Source organism: Antechinus flavipes, chromosome 2 (assembly GCF_016432865.1).
Source record: "Antechinus flavipes isolate AdamAnt ecotype Samford, QLD, Australia chromosome 2, AdamAnt_v2, whole genome shotgun sequence".
In the NCBI taxonomy this organism is placed as follows: domain Eukaryota; kingdom Metazoa; phylum Chordata; class Mammalia; order Dasyuromorphia; family Dasyuridae; genus Antechinus; species Antechinus flavipes.
In genome coordinates, this window is record NC_067399.1 from 617,242,913 (window position 1) to 617,263,037 (window position 20,125).

The 20,125-nt window shown below is 39.0% G+C and overlaps 1 protein-coding gene across 1 annotated transcript in view; it reads left to right on the forward strand.

Moving 5' to 3' along the window:
• Positions 1 to 19,811, forward strand: part of GPRIN2 (G protein regulated inducer of neurite outgrowth 2) — a 34,237-nt gene extending 14,426 nt beyond the window's left edge. The window contains exons 3-4 of the mRNA XM_051981865.1: positions 10,342 to 10,442; positions 11,882 to 19,811. Coding sequence (XP_051837825.1) covers positions 11,899 to 13,515 — 1,617 coding nt within the window. The 5' untranslated portion in view covers positions 10,342 to 10,442; positions 11,882 to 11,898 and the 3' untranslated portion in view covers positions 13,516 to 19,811. The remainder of the gene's footprint in view (positions 1 to 10,341; positions 10,443 to 11,881) is intronic.
• The last annotated feature ends 314 nt before the right edge of the window (positions 19,812 to 20,125 follow it).

The window sequence follows — 20,125 nt, forward strand, 5'->3', positions numbered from 1 at the left end:
AGAAGGAATCAGTCCAAGTGTACATATATTTCCTTGTTAAAGGCTAGGGGGAAAGGGAAAAGAATGGAAATGGTGTCAAGGAGTTTTAAGATGGGAATGAGACAAGAAGATTAAATTGCAAGAATTTTTTTTCAGTAAAATGAAAGAGAAGATTCTCAGCTGAGTATGGGAATGATGTGGGAATCTTGAGAAGGTTTGGAATAGCTTATTTGGGAAGTGAATTAGGAAATCAATTAAGGAGAGATCAAATATTAAGTGCCTACTCTGTATAGGGCTGTGTGCTGGGCACTCAAAGACAAAACCAGTGTTTCTTTTCCGAAAGGAATTTAGATTTTATTGGGTTCTTGTCTTTGTTTTTGTTTTTGTTTTTGACCATTAGAGCTGTATGATGTTAAACAAGTCATCTAATTTCTTTGTGACTAATTGGATTTGGGCCTTAATTTCCTCATCTATGGGATGGAAATTATAATACTTGTATTGCCTGCCTCATAGTCAAATGAGATCATCCATGTAAAGTGCTTCAGCTCTCTAAAACTACTTACATGTGTGTTCTTAATTATTGTCATTCTCCCTTAAACACATCTTGTTACTTTTACCTTTATTTGTACTGGAGTGGACTGAATATTGGGAGCAGGTTTTTGGTTTGGCTTTAGGCAGTTTTTCTAATAATTCTATATAGGCTGGACCAATTATCTGGAGAGTAGCCTATTGCTACTTTCACTTTCTAGCCTCATCTATTTTCCCACTGCATTGTCCATTTAATAAGCCCCCTCAAGCACTTACTCTATGCAAAATAAGGTCAGAGAAGTTGACCATGGTTGGGTATAGTGTTTTTGCCTCCCTTACCCTACTCTCAACTTGACCTCAACAGATGTCCTAAAGTTTGGAATATATTTGTAGTTTATTCTTGACTTGGTTCCAGAGTGGATTTTGAAAGCTATCCAGAATTTTTAAGCTGCTAAAAATTCTTCAATGAAATCTTCAGCGAAGTCTAGAGGGAGAGGGAATTTTCTTTATTTCGATGACAAAGTTGAAGATAATGTCTAATATGACATAGTGGGAAAAGTGTCTGGTATTAGAAGAACTAGATTTGGATTAACACTTCCCTTCATAGCTGTGTGATTTAATCTAAGCCATTTAACCTCTCTGAATCTCAATTTCTCTATCTATAAAATGGGGATAAAAATATTGGTCTTGATTCATAGCATAATTTTGAGAAAATATGGGATAGTAAATAAGCATTTATTATGTGCTTACTGTGAGCCAGGAACCAAATTAAAGCTCTTGGAATACAAAGTAAAGAATGAAAGTCCTCTAAGAGCTTTCATTCTAATGGGAGATACAGTCTACATACATATAAGACATACAGTCTAAATGGAAGGTAATCTCAAAGGTAAGGTACTGGAGGTAGGGTGGGGAGGGAAAGAGTCTAGGAAAGACTTTGTACAGAAAGTGGAAATTTGATTGCTAGGAGCAAGTCATCCAGTTCAAGTTCAGTCAGGATATTTTGAGGAATAGCAGTTGCAGTGTAAGTGATTTGTAGAGTTCATGGTGGGAGGATAAAGTGTAAGAAGACTGAAAAAGTAGGAAGGGATAAAGATGTAAAGGGCCTTAAATTCCAGTAGATGATTTTAGAAATCATCCTGGAGAAAATGGGGGGGAGGCACTAGAATTTATTGAGTTGGCGTTGGGGAGTAGAGAGAGTGTGTGACATGTCAGGCTTATACTTTTGGAAAATCACTTTTTCAACTTAGTGGAGAATGGACTAAAGTGGTAAGAAACTTGAGCCAGGGAAATGAGTTAGAAGGCTACTCTAGAATTCCATGCAAGAATATCGAGGGCCTGCACCAGAGGGGTGGCCATGTGAGTAGAGAGAAGGGAATATAAAAGAGAGATGTTGTGAAGGTAGAAACAAGATTTGATAATAGAATGGATATGTGGGATATGTAGGAATAAGAAGTGAATGCTGACACTGAGGTTACCAGCCTAGATGACTGGGAAGAATAGTGACACCCTCAAGAGTAATGGAAAGAGAAAAAAAGGGAATGTTCAGTAATGGTCAGACTTGCAGGACTTTGTGGCAGAAAGATCTAAACTTAATAGAAAATTGGACATACGAGATAATAAAAAATACAGTAAACATCAAAGGCTAACTACAAAGGATTCAATAAGGATAAACTGTTTATGTTTTATACAAAGGAATGTAAATTGTATGTCTAAGATTGTTATTTGTATTTGGGTAATTTGAAGGAAAGTTTGGGATAGAGCTGAGTATGATGTGATTCCAAAAAGCAAAAACATATAGAAAAAGACAAAAGGAGTAATTATACAAATGAGGTGCTAGAAGAACTGACACAAAGAAATTAGATGGAGGAAGAGGACTGGTAGTTCTGGAACCCTACTCTCATTGGGAATAAGTTAAAGAGGAAAAAAATATACATATATACAGACATATCTATAGCTAGAAGAGTATAAAAGTCTTTTAAATTCAGGAAGAAATAAGAGGATAAAAGGATAGGGGAGATAAGGGAGGGATTTTTTTGAGGGACTCTAGTCCCATCAGATTTTGGTTAAAAAGAGAACAACATAGCTATTTAGGAGGTAATAAAAGTCTTTTAAATTTATAAAGAAATAAGAGTGAAGGGAATAGGATAAGAAAAAGTATAGAAGGGTATGTAGATTAATGGGAATAGGAGAACAATATATTTAGAAGGCTATAAAAGTCTCTAAATTCAAATAGAAACAAGAAGGCAAGGGAAAAGGGGGTGGAGTTGGGAAGAGAATAAGGAAGAGATCCTGGGGGGAGAGGGTAAGTTAAGTTACAGGTAGAGATGTAAAGCAGAAGAGTCAGAAGGGATAAAAAATAAGAGATACACATAAATGTAATAATAAAAATCAGGAGCAGAAAAAGCAGGGATCACGATCTCAGACAAAGTTAAATCTAAAATAGATTTAATCAAGAGAAAAAATAGGGAAACAGTACTATATGTCAGCCATATTAATTAATATTGTTATAGATAATATAAGGTTGGAATATTGCTGTGGTGTAGGAAATGGCAAGTTAATGGAGTTAGAATAATATGGAAAGACTTGGAGATTAATGAAGGAAGATTTTATTTATCTTTGGAGAAACAGAAGACAAAAAAGTATAGTACGGTCTTACCTAGTTGCATATGAATGTATATGTGTATATATGTGTGGGATTATAGATGTCTATGTGAGCAAATGTATATGTATATATTTATGTGTATATGTGTATGTATATATTTGTGTACATGTGTGTATACCTGTGTACATGTGTATATATATATATATATATATATATGTATATTTATGCTTAATTGTAGCCTTCTTAGGAAATGAAGGAGAGGAAGGGGGAAAAGAATAAAGTAAAAAGTGCTTAGCAGAGAACAAAAGAAAACCTATAAGGGAGCAAAAAAAAAAAAATGTACAGCTCTGACCATAATGTGTAGTATTTATTATATAGGCTTTTTGACATAGAAATTTATTATTTTATATTTTGAATCCTCTTGTGTTCTGCTGTGCACATGGCGGTGTTTTTCTTTTCTTTTTTTATTTTGTATTTGTTTCTAAAATTAAAAAAAAAGAAATTTTAAATTAAGAAAAAGTAATAGGAAAGTTGGGAAATTGAGGGTTGAGAGGAGGGGAATTTGATTTTGGACATTTTAGTTTCAAGATGTCTCCAGAACATTCAGTCTCTATTATTTCAATGTTACAGCATTCTCATGGTTTTTAAACTTCTTTTACAATTCCATTTAAATGTCTCTTTTTACTGGTTCCTCATTCTTTTATGGCCCTTGAATTATTGTTACCTGCCAAGGCTTAATTCCTATCTTTAAATCTTCCTTTGGTCATCTCATCCATTTGTGTGGTTTCAGTTATCTCTTGCTTATATGTAGAATGGAATAAAGGTTGAATAAATGTTGATTTTTGCATTTTAAAGCTTTAAAATATGCCGTTTTATATCCCATGTTTCCCCAGAGCCCTAATACTAATCTTTCAGTTATCTGATAAATACCTCTACCTTGATATCCTTCCAGCATCTTAAATTCAACAGGTTGAAGAGGTCCTTTTCAGCTAAGCTTTGAACCCTGTGTACAAAACTGAAATCTTTTTCCCTGGGTCCTTCCCCTTCCAAACTAATTTGCTCCTTCTACTTTTCTGTTTCTGTCCTGGTATATCCCAACATCTTCCTAATCACATTTTCTTTCCTTCCTACTGGAGGCAACTAAATGACCTCTAAGTCTACTCCTTCTAACTGCTCTAATAATGATAAAATTCTTAGATGTTACTAGTATCATCTTTCCATTAGGAATGGAAACAGTGTAACCTTATTGAATCCCTTATGATTTCTCTTACTAGTTTACCTTTTTATGTTTCCCTGGAGTCTTATATTTAAAAGTCATTTTTTTTTTTTTTGTTCAGCTTTGGTCTTTCCATCAGTCCTCTATTTGAATAAATGTCCTCCTCTCCTCCTCCCCCAAAGGATTACACTCATTTTGCTGGATAGTTGATTCTTGGTTGTTAATCCTAGCTCCTCTGGAATATTGTTTTTCCAAGGCCTCTGATCCTTTTATATAAAAATTACTAAATTTTATGTTATCTTGCTTGTGGCTCCAAAATATTTGAATTATTTCTTTCTGATTGCTTGCAATAATTTTTCCTTGACCTAGGAACTCAGGAATTTGGCTATATAATTTCTGGTAGTTGTCATTTGCGGATCTCTTTCAGAAAGTGATCAGTGGATTCTTTCAATTTCTATTTTACCTCCTGGTTCTAGGATATCAGGACAGTTTTCCTTCATAATTTCTTGAAATCAAATGTCATAGGCTAGCGCTCTCTCTCTCTCTCTTTCTCTCTCTCTCTCTCTCTCTTGCTCTCTTTCTCTCTCTGTATGTGTGGTTTTTTCTCTGTGTGTATATGTGTCTGTCTCTCTGTCTCTGTCTCTTTGTGTCTCTGTTTTTTCTCTCTGATTATAGCTTTCAGGTAGTCCAATAGTTTCTTTCTTTTTTTACACTTTGTTTTAAATTTTTTTAAATTTCAATATCATCTTATTTTTCAAATTATATGTAAAGATAGTTTTTAACATTCATTTTTAAAAAGATTTTGAGTTATATTTTTTTTGCTCCCTCTCTCCTTTATCTCCCTCCTCCCCAAAACAACAAGCAATCTGATATAGGTTATACATGCATAATCATTTTTAACCACATTTTCATATTAATCATGTTGTGAAATAAAAATCAGAGAAAAAGCAAATAAACAACAACAAAAAAGGTGGAAATAATATGCTTCGATTTGTATTCAGTCTCCATAGTTCTCTCTAGATGTGAATGGCATTTTCTATCCCAAGTCTGTCGAATTATCTTGTATCACTGTTTTGCTGAGAAGAACTAAGTCTGTCACAGTCTATTGTCTCATAATCTTGCTATTACTATATGCAATTTTCTTTTGGTTCTAGTTACTTCACTCAGTCTCAGTTCATGTAAGTCTTTCCAGGCTTTTCTGAAATCATTCTGCTCATTATTTCTTATAGAACAATAATATTCCATTACATTCATGTACTGTAACTTATTCAGTCATTCCCCAGTTGATGGGCATCTACTCACTTTCCAATTCCTTGGCACTACAAAAAGGGCTACTACAAATATTCTTGCACATACTGGTCCTTTTTCATCTTTCATGATCTCATAACTCAGTAGTTAGTCCAATAATACTTATCCTTCTTTGATCTGTTTTCCAAGTCAGTTGTTTTTCTGATGAAAGATATTTCACATTTCTATTTTCTCCCATTATTTTGATTTCATTTTATGGTTTTTTAATATCTCATGTAATCATTAGCTTCTACTTACTCAGTTCTATTTTTCAAGGAGTTACTTTCTTCAGTGAGTTTTTGTGTCTTTTTCCATTTGGCAGATTCTACTTTTTAAGATTTTTCTCTTCAATGGATTTTTGTGCCTCTTTTACCATTTGGCCTATGAAATTGTTAATTTCAGTATTTTGTTTTGCGTCTCCTTTATCAAACTCTTGACTCTTTTTTTTCCCATGATTTTCCTGGATAGTGATACAAGATACATTTCTTTTCCAAACTTTACCTCTATTATTTAATTTTAAAAATCCTTTTTGAACTCTTCCAGGAATTCATTCTTTTTGTCTGAGATCAGTTCACAGTTTTCTTTGAGGTTTTGAATATAGCTATTTTTAATTTTTTTATATTTTTCTGAATTTATATTTTGAATTTCCCTGTCACAGTCGTAGTTTTCTATGGTTAGGTTCTTTTTTGCTGTTGTTTGCTCATTTCCGCAGCCTATTTCTTGACTTTTAACTTTATGCTACAGTTATGCTTCTGGGGTAGTGGGGGCACTGCCCTAAGCTTCAAGGTTTTTTTTGTGTTGCTATTTTCAGAGTTAATTCTAGAGGTTTTTAAGTTTTCAGTACTTCTAAAGTAGTATGTTCTAAGGAGAAGTGTGGTTGTTGCTCTCTTGGCCTGTGTTCTGGTCTGTGAGAGACAATGAGCATTCTATTCTGCCTGGAACCATGACCAGAGTCCCCAGTCCCACTGTGGTCAAAAGCTCTGACATGCTGTTGCTCTTCTTGCTCTGGATTATGACACAGAAATGAGTATGGGTGACACAACAGAATACTGTATAATGCCAGCACTTAAGGGTTCCCTCTAATCTCCTTCTGACTAGTTGTCCAACTCCCTTACAGCCTGAGGGCTGAGAACTCCAGTCAATTCAGTTGCCTCCAAAGCCTGCTGCTGACTTGTCATGGGGAGACTGTGCTGGATTATGCTCCATTTCTACCTTAGTGAGACAATTTTTCCTCCCAGCCTTCTAAGTTGTCTTGAGCTATAAAATTGTTTCTCTCTGTCCTTCTGTTGGATCAACTGCTCCAGCATGCATTTGAAGGCATTATATTAAATTTGTTTACAGGGGAATTTAGGAGTATTCAGGTGAGTCCCTTCTTTTATTTTTCTATCTTGGTTCCACCCCTACCCCTACCTTCACTCTTCCCCAATCTTTCCTCTCTTATATGTTCTCCTTCCTTTCCTACTTAGAACTACTTTAGGCCCTTTTTGCCTCTTTTTTATGATAGCTTCCATTTATCAAAAGATGGATGGACCCATATGATCTATCTGTCCTTTACCCATATGAACAATAGACTGCTTGGATTGGGCCATTCTTCAGCATAAAAATCTTTAGTGGCTCATCCTTGCTTATTAAATAAAAAAAATAAACTACATTTGACACATTCATTTCCCATTTCTATTTCTTATCTGCCCTCCCCCATCTCTGCCATTGCTTATTCCTAGACTTCCTTCTCCTCAGAAATCTCATCTTTCTTTCATTGAAATGCCATTTCATTCATATGATCTTGACCACTGGTCCTCCAAGTGGAAATGATCTATTCATTCTCAAATGTCTCAAAGTATTTTTGTCTAGATCTTCCCTTTTTATTTGTCATGGTCTGTCTTATAATATCATTCATGTTCATATCTTATTCTTTTCTGTTAGATTATACATTCTAAGGGCAAGTGCTATAAATTATTTCATCTTTATATTCCTAATTCAATGTAGTTCACATGCTTAATAAATGTTTTTTTGAAATTTTTAAAAAAGGGCTTTGCAAGAGCAAAACTTTTTTTTTTTTTTTTTTTTTTTTTTTTTTTGGCAAACAGGAGCTTCCTAAATTATCTGTATTTATTTGAATATCTGTGAAAGTTAAGAGACTGAAGATATTGGAGGAATGGTGGGCATCTTCCAAGTCTTCAACACTCCCAACAGGTTGCCAAATAATCAGACAAGTAGGAGGAGAGCCAGGAGCATTCAAAGCAGCAGTTTCTGGGAGAAGTAATCCAGTAGTAATAGCATTAGACAACAAAACAAGTCACAAGACCATTTGGAAACCCTTATCTTTTATCACTGACTACTCCTACCTCCAGTCCTGGAAAACCTGGCAGAAAGATCTGATTTAAAAAAAAAAAAGTGAGACCAGGGGGAACCTAATGAAGGGTGTGGAAGAATTGCAGGCAATTATAGAACATAAAATAGGTTACTATCTTTTAATCACAAGCTGATCATTTTGTTGGAGACAAATTAGTTTCAGCTAAATAAGTTCTATGGAATGAGTGAAATTCAATTCAGCAAATATATCTGCCTCCTTCCCTCCCTCCCTTGCCTTTTATCCCTTCCTCCTTTCCTTCCTTCCTTTTTTCCTTTCTTCCTTCCCTCCTTCCCTTCTTCCCTCCCCTCCCTCCTTCCCTCCTCCCTCTTTGCCTTCCTTTCCTTTCATCTCTCCCTTCCTCCTTCCCTCTCTCTTTCCCTCCCTCCCTTCCTCCTTCCTTCCTTCTTTCCTTCTTTCATCCCTCCTTTCTTCCTTCCTTTGTGCCCATGGGTTAAGCACTTACTCTGTGACTTGGCATGATGGTAGGCCTATTGATATGAAGACAGAATCCAAACAGTTCTTACCTTCAAGGGGATTATGTTCCTAGTGGTGACAAGATAAATACCAAGTATATTCCAAGATATACAAAGTAACAAAGAAAGAAGAGAGGTCACTAAAAATTTGAGGATTAGGAAATAATGTTTAACCTGTATCAGATTATATATATCAATTTTAACATATCAGATTACTTGCTGTCCTGGAGAAAGGGAAAATAAGCAGAAAATTTTGGAACACAAAGTCATATAAAGATGTATGTTGAAAAGTATCTTTACATATATTTAGAAAAATAAAATACTATTAAAAAAAAAAAAAAAGGAAAGACCTTTTAGAGCAGACTTCCTCCCCTCAACTGTTCCTTGAAGGAAGTTAAAAGATAAGGGGGAAAGCATCCTGCCTTTGATGAATCCACAACCAATGTTCTAATCCCTTTTCTGTTTGCTTTGCAATTCTGAGCACACGCATACTCCACGTGTCAGGATGTGTTTGGTTTTGTTTGCTGTGGGAACATCTTGGTAACTATCAGAAACAGTCATTTTATCGATTTCTCAGCCTCACTTAGATTACAAAGGAAGTTTTCTGTTGCCCAGGTTGTCCACAGCAATCTGATCTGAAAAGTACAGCTAGTGTGAGTGTATTAATTTTAGCAAGTGGTCAGAGGGTCTTAGAAGCCTACCAACCTACACTGGGTACAACTAGATCTGGGGCAGGACACTCAGTTTGGAGGCAAGTCGGAAGTTATAAATAGGCTGGGGAGAAGAGGAACTTTATAGTTTAACTGGGAAGATATGAGGAGTTGAACTTGTATATTGAAGATAGATATGTGCTGTTTTTGCAGGCAATTGTAAAGCAATTCACTTCCCTCCTTGACCCTTTAAACAAGCTTTTCCCCATACCTGGAATGCTCTCCTTCCTCACTTCCACCTTAGAATCCTTAACTCCCTTCAGAGCTCAGCTTCAGGGAGGATTACCTGCTCTATGAGGTCTTCCTGATGCCCCTGGATAATAGTACTTAGTACTATTCCTCACACACTTAATAAATGTTGGTTGATTGCTTGATAGAATCTTTCTTCTCCCTACAATTCTTTTATACTCACTTTTAAACTATTATATATTATTTTATATGTATATATAGTGTTCCCCCCACCTCCCATAAGCTCTATTATGACAAGTCTTTCCTTCTTCCCTCCCTCCTTCTTCCCTCCTTCCTCCTTCCTTCCTTCCTCCTTCTTTCTCTTCCTCCCTTCCTCCCTCCCTCCTTCTTCCCTCCTTCCCTTCTTCCCTCCTTCTCTCCCCGTTTCCCTCCTTCCTCCTTCCTTCCTTCCTTCCTTCTTCCTTCCTTCCTTCCTTCCTTCCTTCCTTCCTTCCTTCCTTCCTTCCTTCCTTCCCTGCTTCCTTCCTTCCTTCCTTCCTCCTTCTTTCTCTTCCTCCCTTCCTCCCTCCCTCCCTGCCTCCCTTTCTCCTTCTTTCCGTTTCTCCTTCCTTTTTCCCTCTTTTTCTTTCCCTCCTTCCTCCTTCCTCCTTCTCTCCCCGTTTCCCTCCTTCCCCCCCTCTTTTTCTTTCAGTGTGTGTGTATATGTCTCTTCTTCCCTTCCTTCCTTTCTTCCTCCCTCCCTTCCTTTCTCCCTTCTTTTCCTCCCGCTTTCTGTTTCTTTATTTTTTGTGTTCCCACAGTCCAGTACAGGAAATGGCAAATAGTACCTACTTAGTCAACCTTGATTGGCTGTTGGGTGATTTCTGTTCTTGCTAAACTCTGAATCTTAATTCTTTAATTTTGATTTTCTTTCTTGCTTTGTGGATCTTTGTGGTTTTTGGTTCATCCTTTTTCTAACTTGTTTCTCCTCCCAAACTGAGTTAACCTCTCTTTCATGTTTCCAGAGGACATTCTGAAGTTTCCCTGAGCTGTTTTGCCTCAGTAAGAAGATGAGACCAAAAGGAAGAACCTAGTTGACCTGAGCTTTTGGAAAAAATCCTGGAAGGTAAATAGGTAGATTTTGTTTATGGGGCACTACTTTGGTGGAAGTCAATTAATTCCATACCTTCCCACCAATGGCTCAAAAATGGGCTAGAGAAGGTTAAATTCTAGAAGCAGGAATCATGTCTGTGTAGAATGATATTTTCCAGAACCCATCCTTGCTCAACAAGAATGAAAGTCATTGCATTCTCCCACCTGAAACTGCTGAAAAGAATACTAACACTTTGATAGGTTAAGCCCATAATTAACAAGCTCACATTTAATTTAAACTAAACCCATCCTTTGAAAACTGGTATCATATTTTTTTTTTTTCCAGAGGATGGAGAGATGACAGAAATGAAATCTCCTTTAGGACAGGTTTCAAAGGGGCATCCTGTTACCTTCTCCATCACTAACCCATTGCCCATCCCCGCCATGCTTCTCTTTTGGAAGTGTTTCTGAGAGAAGAATTCTGAGAGAATGAGAACAGTTCAGAGAATAGGAAGAGCGAATGGAATTCAAGAGAGTGGTCTACCATGACTCACTAAGAAATACCTTTCTATACCCATTGTTAAGTCTAAGGAATTATTTGAACTTCAGTATATAATTCTCAATTCTGTAAAATTTTTTCACACATTCATCTCATTTTAAGCTCATAATTTTACCAGAACCATTAGGAAATCATTTTTCCCATTTTACAGACAAGAAAATTTAAGGTTAGTGACTTACATAAATCCACATATTGATTGAGTTATGATAAAACTCTATCGTGAAATCCAACTCCCTCTAGTGAGAAGATATTAAAGTAAATCCATATTACAAAGACTGGTTGGGAAGCAAAAGCACTCCCAAGATTTTAGAGTAGCTGTTGTATGCCCTCCTGCTCTGCTATGCTCTATGTCTCAGAAATAATTATGTTTGTTCTTCATAGTAAACTGGTGAGATTGGCAAGACAGTGATTATTATCTCTGTTTTCCTCATAAGGAAACTGAGGTTCAAACTATGTGAATTATCTAAAGTCCCATTATAAGCAAGAAGCAGAATTAGGTTTAAAGCCCAAATCTTCTGAATCCTGGTGCTCTTTCCATTATTCCTCATGACTTCCCTTCATTAATTACCCAGGCCAAATGGTAGGCTCCTAAAAATTAGAAAATATCTTAGTCTTCTTTGTATCCTCCAAAGGGCCTATCATAATTGAGCATTCAATATAAACTTGATAAATTTAAGGAAATTAAATTTCTGGACTGGTGAAGCTGAATCATGCCCATTTGCCATTTACTGTTTTTTCCTTGCTGAGGCAATTGGGGTTAAGACACACAGCCAGGAAGGGTTAAGTGTCTGAGAGCAGCTTCTAATTCAGGTCCTCCTGACTTCAGGGCCGATGCTCTGTCCACTGCATCCCCTAGCTGCCCGTTGCCATTTACCTTTTGCCAGGGCTCTGAAAGTAGTCTCTTCTTCCTACAGGGAAGCCTCTGTTGGCCATGGCCACCAGCGACTCTCACCCAGAGTGCCAGCCCACGTCGACTCTCCACGGCCAGCCCCTGTCCAAGAGCTCCTCCAGTCTGCTGGCTGACAGACCAGCCAGTGGGCAGGAACTCCGCAAGAGTGTCAGTAGTACCGTCTGCCCAAGTCCTACTGGGGAGGCTGAGCCGAGCCAGTTGGCTGGAGAGGGTGTCGCCGGGACCGCAGCAGAACGCGAAGTGGGAAGTCCATTGGGAGCAGGGAGCCCAGAGCAGGCGCCCTGCCCCTGGCAAGACAAAAGCTCTGCCTTCCGCTCCAAGAGCAGCACTGTTGGAAATGTGTACTCCATGGGGGAGAGGGAGCTGTCCCCTTCGAGCCTGGGGGTGCCAGGGGTGGTCGTGCAGCGGAGCCATTCGGACCTAGCCTCTGGCTGCCGGCATCTCAGCCTCAATGTTCCCATGGAGGCCAGTGTGAGCTGCTCTGCCCTGGGGTCCTCACCAAGTGAAAGAAGCAACCTCCTTCCTAAGAGCATGTTCATGCAGAAGCCTGGCCTGGGGCACTATGATAGTACGGACTCAGACAAACAGCCGCCTTTCCCAGGGTCGACTGATGATGTGGGAGGGGATCTGTTCTCCCGAGGTGCTGAGGCTGCTGGGGATGCAGAAGTCACCCTACCCGCCTCTTTGCCTGGGGACAGCTCTGGGAGTGACTCAATTCAGGACCCAGGGGCTAGGACCCAAGGCAGCACCCCACCTTGCTCTGTGCCCGTGGCTCCTGGCCACATCCACACGGCCTCTTCTCCCTACTGCCCGCGGCAGGCAGAGACTGCTGTGAGGACGAATGATACCCACTCAGCCTACTGCCACCCCCTGCCCATCCCATCTCTGCAGGTTGGCCCTGGGATGCTGTGCCCCATGAATGAAATGGGCGTCCCTGGATGCTGCCATGTCCTGTCCACACCGGAGATCCTGCCGTTTCCCAAGCTGGTGTCCTCTGTGAGTGAATCTGGCCTCCATAACCAGCACTTGGTTAGGTACCACCGCCTGGCGGAAGAGGCACCAGTTTGCATCCATTGTTACGCTCCGAACAAGTGCCCACAGCAGGAATCCAGCGCAGGTTCTGTGCTCCTGGCAAGCCCATCAGCTCCAGACCCTGTCACCAAGACCAAAGACGTGTCCACCATGACCTCCATTGGTGACCTGGCACTGGGGCCGTTGAGCTCTCTGCATTGCAGGGATGCTGAGGTACAGACAGCTCCGTCCACAGCCTGCAAGGCTGTGGCCACCAGTCCCTCTCCGCTCAAAGACCAAGTGCCCCCCCATGTATTCCCAGAGGTGAACTTAGAGGTCAGCAGAGAGGAGCCCAAATCCCCAGTGCGTGAGGTCAGGTGGGATGAAGAGGGGATGACCTGGGAGGTATACGGAGCTTCGGTTGATCCAGAGGTTCTGGGCCTGGCCATCCAGAAACATCTGGAGATTCAGATTGAACAGTTCCAGACAGTTCCCTCAAAAGAGGGTACCCAGTCGGGTGGTGAGGAAGCCCTGATTAAGGAGGGGAAAAGAAGGCCCTTTCGAACCATGATCCAGTCCCTGAGACGTCCCAGTTGCTGTGTCCACTCGAGCACAGCTGTGGAATAACAAGGATGCCCTTTCCTTTGTATTCTCAGACTTTCTGGGAATGGCTGGTTCCCTCTGTATAGAAGATGCATTATTCAGGAAAAAAAAATCATTACAAAGCCCTCTGGGATTGGGATGCCAGCCTGGATGGATAAGAAGTGTCTGAGGCAGTCACTTAATTAGCAACACTCCCAGTTGACTCAAGTGGGAGGAAAAGAGAAAGAGATGGAAATTGTCAGTTGACTGCCATTGAAAAATCTCTGTCTGTTGACTCATCACCCATCTCTGCCTTCCTGTGCTGGAGCTAGACTCCAGCCCATCTATTTAGGTGCCATAAGCACTGAGGAGTGTTTCTGGGTTTTTAAAGAGTCTATTTATTGCATCTCTACTTAATGGGGACTAGGCTTTCAAATTTAGCTTCAAAACGTTCTTTTTTGTTTTCAGTGTTACGTTGGTTAACCTCATTTCAGACCTAATGCTGTAGTCTTATGAAACCTCAATACCAAATGTGAGCCCTCTCCATAACCCCCCTCCACCTGATCGTGATTGCCTTTCCGTCATTGCTCAGTTAATGAATTACTAAGTTGCTCGGGGACTTCTGTTAGTTCTGAGTTATTTCTTCACCACAGGTAGAATGAACAATTGTTTCCAAAAGAAAGACCTGCTTCAGAAAACATTTAATTGCAATATGTGTGACCTGTGCCTGGGGCTTACTTTGTGAATAGACAGTACAGTTTGTGATATCTGATTTCAGAAGTATCAGTAAATCATGTAGTTTGATTTCAGGGAGACCAGAAAAGAATCTCTGCTCCCTTAATATTTGTAAAGCTGCTTGCAATTCCATGATTAGAGCATCATTCCTTTAGCTTGAGGCTCTCTGGCACTTGTTAAAATGCAAATGCCCCCTGAAGAAGGGTGTCACACATTAAGCCTTATGTGACTGTGTACATCTTGGTATGATTAAGTTTGTCAGCTCTTTTTCGGAGAACACATTTGGTAGGAAAGGAGAGACAAAGGTGCTGGGGTGCATAGGAAGTCCCACCTTTCATAAATGTGATCACTTCACGATCTTGGGAAATTACAGCATATAAATGTAGCTTACATTCAAAGGAGCAGCCCCTCCCTTTACTCTCCCAAGTCCAAGGACCAGGGGTATCATCCTGTCATTTTTGGAGTTGCCCACAGAAACTTAGCTCATAGCTTTTGCATAGCAAGCTGCAAACCCCCAGGTGTTGCCTTTTTAATGATGCTGGTGGGGATTTTGTTTTGTTTCTTGACATTGCATGGCTCATATTGCTGAATGTGGGGCAGGGTCCGGTCCCTGGCACAAGAGGCGCTTCAGGGAGAGTGCATGCGTTGTAAAGCGTCTCCAATGGTCCTGGCCACGGATGGATTGTCATGTTTTCAAGTGGGCTCTCAAGGTTTTTCTGGATCTTCCCGTGTGGATCATGGAATATGAATGGATACCAGTCTCTGCCTGCACATCTGCCATCTTTAAACTGGGAAAATTGGATCTAGAGGAGAAACTAATGCTAACATTTCCCTTTTGTTTGGGGGAAAGATCTGAGCCTGTCTTGGGTTCTGGTTGCTCTTGACTTTTTTTTTAAGGAAAGAAAGAAACCATCGTAGTATTCTGGTACCAAAGTGAACCCAATCTATGTTCTTTTTGCACTGGCCCATGCTGCATAGCGCCTTAGTTTTGAGATTTGTATGTGTGTATGTGTGTGTGTGTGTGTGTGTGCACGCACATGAGCATTGTGTATTTTTGTTTTTGTTTTTCCAAAAAATTGAAATGTAATGAAAGGGCTAATACCACCCAGTAATATGAAACGTGTTCACGCTGCTTCCTCCGATGCTTTTCCCCCTCTTCTCTGTAAGGTTGTTGTACCTTATGCTATTTTAGTGTATTGTGTGCATGTAATATTGTGGCAACATGAAAAATGTGCCACCCTTAGTGTACAAAGATGACATTACTAAATAATAGCTCCAGAAGTTAATTCAGGCTTGTGCTGAGCTGCCCTCACTTTTTTCCTGTTCTCCCCTGAGAGCTGGAATCCATGGAGAGAGCTTGGGGTCAGTCCATGGCCAGGACTCAAGCCCAATCTGTGGCCACGGTGAGGGACTCAATTTGTCCAGATCAAGGAGGTCAGTTCTGTGTCCAAGAGCCAGGGCTAAATCTGTGCTTAGGATGGAGGGGGGAGTAGAGCCATCTATGTCTGGGATTAATGCTCAGTATTTGGTTAGCAGGGAGTATGTTGAGGGTTATGGCCAGGTTAGGCAAGCCCCAGTTTCTAGCTAGTTCTCAATTATAGGAGCACAAATTTAGATCTGGAAGGGACCTGATAAGCCAACTGTTCTCATTTGCCAAACAGTTCATAAGTGTCGTAGGTGAATTATGAACTGAGTTCTTCCTAGCTCCAAATCCAGCACTTTCCATATACATACATGCTCTCTCTCTACAGGCCATGGCCAGGATCAAGGGCCACGTGTAGCCATAGTTAAGGAGTCAGTCTATGTCATGATCAGAGAGTCTGCTTGTCATGAGAGTTAGCTCGGTCCTAGCTCAGTATTTAGGTCTGGATCCAGGACCAGAGGAATGTCAGTCTGTGACTAGATTTAAGATGTAGGCTGATTCCAGGGTTGGAGTTTGGGGGTGGAGAAAGTCAATTTGTATTAAAGACTGGGGAGTCATTCTGTGACCAAATTTAGGGATCAATCTTTGGCTACAATTAGAAGCCCAGTCTGTTGTTGGTATTATGGGATTAATTTGGGATTAGGGATCAATTGATATATAATTAGGGTTGGAATATTGTCAATTTATGGCTGGGTTTAGGGTACAGTATCAGTCCCTGGCCAGTGTTAGTATCTCAGCCTCTAGTAAGAAAACCAAGAGTTATTATTTTTTTCTGTGCAAAGTTACCGGCCCCTATGGGGATTGAGCCCAAAGTGTTGTCCTAATTATCGCTAAGCTTAAACTGAGTTAATTAGTCCAAATCCAGCAAGTCAGTTATTAAATGTGGGCTTAATGACTAAATTTGGGCAAGAAGATGCATTTGTCCAATTCAGCCACAAGTCTGACACCTGCTGTGGTTTAATGTTTACAGTTCACTAGTTCAGTCATTTGGTTGTGACTTGATTTTATAACATGACTTTTTGGGTTCCCTTGTGACTATGTATGTTTTTTTTTTAAAATCAATATGAATAAGACAGCTTCCAAAACTTCGCCAAGGTGATTCGTTTCATTCACATGTCTAGGAGTTGGGGTTGTATTACTCATGGGATGGGGAAGGGGGACAAGGGAAAGCCATCTCCCATTGTTGGGGGGGGTAGACCAAAAAGGGTTCCACAAAAACATAAATCAGAAGCCAGGTTAGATTTTAAAATGAAGGTCTTTTTGAAAATCAAAATTCAGAAACAGTGGGAAATGTGAAATAAGCCAGGTCCCCTTGTGTTCCCTCCTATTTCAGTTACTCTGGTAAAACTGTAGGCTTGGAGAAAGCTGGGCTAAGAAAGCTTACAGGGGACTGGAAAATCTGGAGATTTTTTTATTTATTAATTTTGGTAATAACAAATCTAACATTTGTTTTTTAGAATCATACAATCTTAGATTTAGAAGCGATATTAGAAGTCATCTAGTTGAATTTCCTGTATGGTATCTTTGAGAATTTTCAAAAATTATCCATTAATGGAACTCACTACTTAGCAAGGCAAGCTATTCCATTGTTTAACAATTAAGTGATTCGGGGGACTCCTTACCCTGAGACACTACCCCCTCCTCCAAGCTACTCCAAGTTTTAGAGACTTTGTAGGTTAGATTCCTTTCAAAACCATAGCTTATAGGTGTTCACCAATATGTTTACTTTTACTATTCAGGCAGAAGGTATATTTAGTTTAAAGCAAAGGCTATTAACAAAATAGCAAAATAATTACAATTATAGCAGAAATTCTAGATATAAATCTTGATTTCACTCTCCCATAAATAATCATACTCTCTAGGGAGAAGGGTAAATTTGAATAATGTACCACTGGGGATATGCTTGTTGCCAAAACACTTCCAAGTTGAAGCACATGAACAAGGAATGTGTGTGGCTAGAGCACACGTGAAAAAACAACACATACCTTTAATGTTGTATAGCCATCAATGTCTTTTGGTTCTTGCAACATGGGGATGTTCTCTGCTCTGCTTGTTTTCCCATAGAAATCAAATCTCAACTGTTCCCCATTGGTCATTGTATCTTCAGTTAATTTTCAGCTACTTTTAGGACAACCTAATATCCTGTCCAACTTTGAATGTCTTTATGTGCTTACATCACAACAAATGTACCTTTTTACCCTGCTTTCCCTGCTCCTATCCCTCAGTTTTAACAAAGAAAACAATGAAGCTAAAATGACCAGTATAAGTAACAATATCTATTCACATGCTACATTTGCCATCCATAGTTTTCATCACTATTCAATATTGGTCATTGCATTTATTCAGAGTAAATACTTTTTGTGATGTTTTTACTTACGATATTGTAGTTATTTGTGCATATTGTTTCTTCACTCTATCAGCTCATAACAGTCTTCCTATATTTTTCTAATTTCCTTACAGTCAGTAAGAGGAGCTAGCAAATGGGAGAAAGAGGGGTCAGAAAAGTAGGAGACATCAAGGGTATAGTGTCATGGAAGTACAGAGAGAAGGAATCATTAGTGTCAGACTCAGGAGAATGACTGACTAGAAGGCCATTATAGCTATTGATTATCTGATTGATTATCCACTTCCCAAAGTTGAGTCAGAAGTCAGTTTATTAAGGAGTGGATAGAAAGTGGAGACACTGAATACTCACTATTATTTTCTGAAGCTCAGTGGCAAAGGAAAGTAAAAAAAAAAGACAAGAGGTAGGTATGACAAAGATAAAATAGGGAAGGATTTTTCAGACTAGGGAGAAGGGAACCTGAGCATGATTATAGGCTACAAGGCAGGAGCCATTGGAAAAGGAAAGGTTGAAGATACAGAATAATTGAGGGAGTCTTAGGGGAAGTAGGGGAGAATGGGATCAAAATATGGGTCAATGTGCTAAATTTAATCGATTTAAAAAATATATTGTACATAACATTCACAGCCTCATACAGAATTCTCATTTTGTTCTTTGTATATGAAAATAGTTTTGTTTATTTTTGTCAAGTTCATTTGAAAAAAAAAAGATGGTTAGAAATTTATCTTGGAAAGAAGAGATGCTTCTTTCTCGAGGACAGAAATACTGAAAAAGAGAAAAATTATTTATATAGAAGAAGAAGTTCTAGATGCATAGCCTGGATCTTCTTAGTGAAGTAGTTGGTCTAGTGAAAGGAGGGATATTGGGGGGAGAAAGACCTACTCTTGAAGGCTCATTTTTGTTTTGAACAAAAGGCTTTTTGTTGCTTTTTGAAACAAGTCTTAGCTCATTCTGGGCTTTGGATTTCCTGATTGGATGTACCACATGCTTCTATGCCTCCTTGGCAGGTTCCCCTCACCACAACTGTCCTTTTAAAATAGAAAGGTTATCTGTGAACTCGCTATGAAATCACATTAGTTTCTTTTAAACAGCTGGCCCTGTTCTTGATCATGGAAATTATTCTTGTATAATAGAAGCTTTGGCCTTGAAGCAATTCCTTACCTTCTCCCTTAGCTTTTAAAAATCTTTCCTAAAGTCTGGGGTACATGCTGATGTTGCCAGATGTCCCATCTTTTAAGTTGAAACATTCATTCTCTCTCAAGATTCTCAGTAATATAGTTGATGCAAGAAACTGGATCTACTTCAGTTAAAATTACTCATTTTTCAGTGCTATCTGTATATAAGGCAATATTCAAAAGAAATAAGGACTAAATTAAACAGATAGTACAGTAGATATCTTTTCCTTCTAGATCTAAGTATCTTAGCACTTGGAATGCTGGGAGTTATCTGAAGGGAAAGCAAAATTCACATTAAAAATACCAGTTCTTAGCTAGGTAGAAAAAATAGCTACCCAACTATACCTATATATTTTTTTTCTTTCTCATTTATGTTGAGGCTTCTTATGTGTTTGTGTGTGTTTTTATACATGCACACATTTGGGATATATTTTTGACAATGCCAAATGTCCCATCTTTTTCATATATGAAATACATATATACATTTGTATGTATGTATATGTATATATATGTGGATATGCTTCTCCAGCATTATTACACTGTAAGAAACTAAGAATATGGTTTTTGTTTTATTCCATTTCAATGGAAGTAACATCTGACATGAAACTGAAACTGCCCTATGTTTTGTCTCCCCAATTAAAATATGAGTTCCTTGAGAGCAGAAGTTGTCTTAGTTTTCTGTTTGTATCCCCTAGAGGTTAGCACAGTGCATTGCCATGTGGCAAACACTTAATAAATGTTTTATTCATTCATTTCTAATAGAGAATTCAGAGAAGAACAGGAAGATTTATAAGAACTGATGCAGATTAAAGCAATCAGAATCAGGGAAAGAACATATAACATAACCACAGTGATGTAAATGAAAAAAAAAATTCCTTCATTTTTTTCTCTCTCCCCTTCCCTCCCCACATCCTTTCTTCTATCATGGGCTCTAGGATTTCCCAATTTGCATACATCCTAAGGCATAGGTATATACTA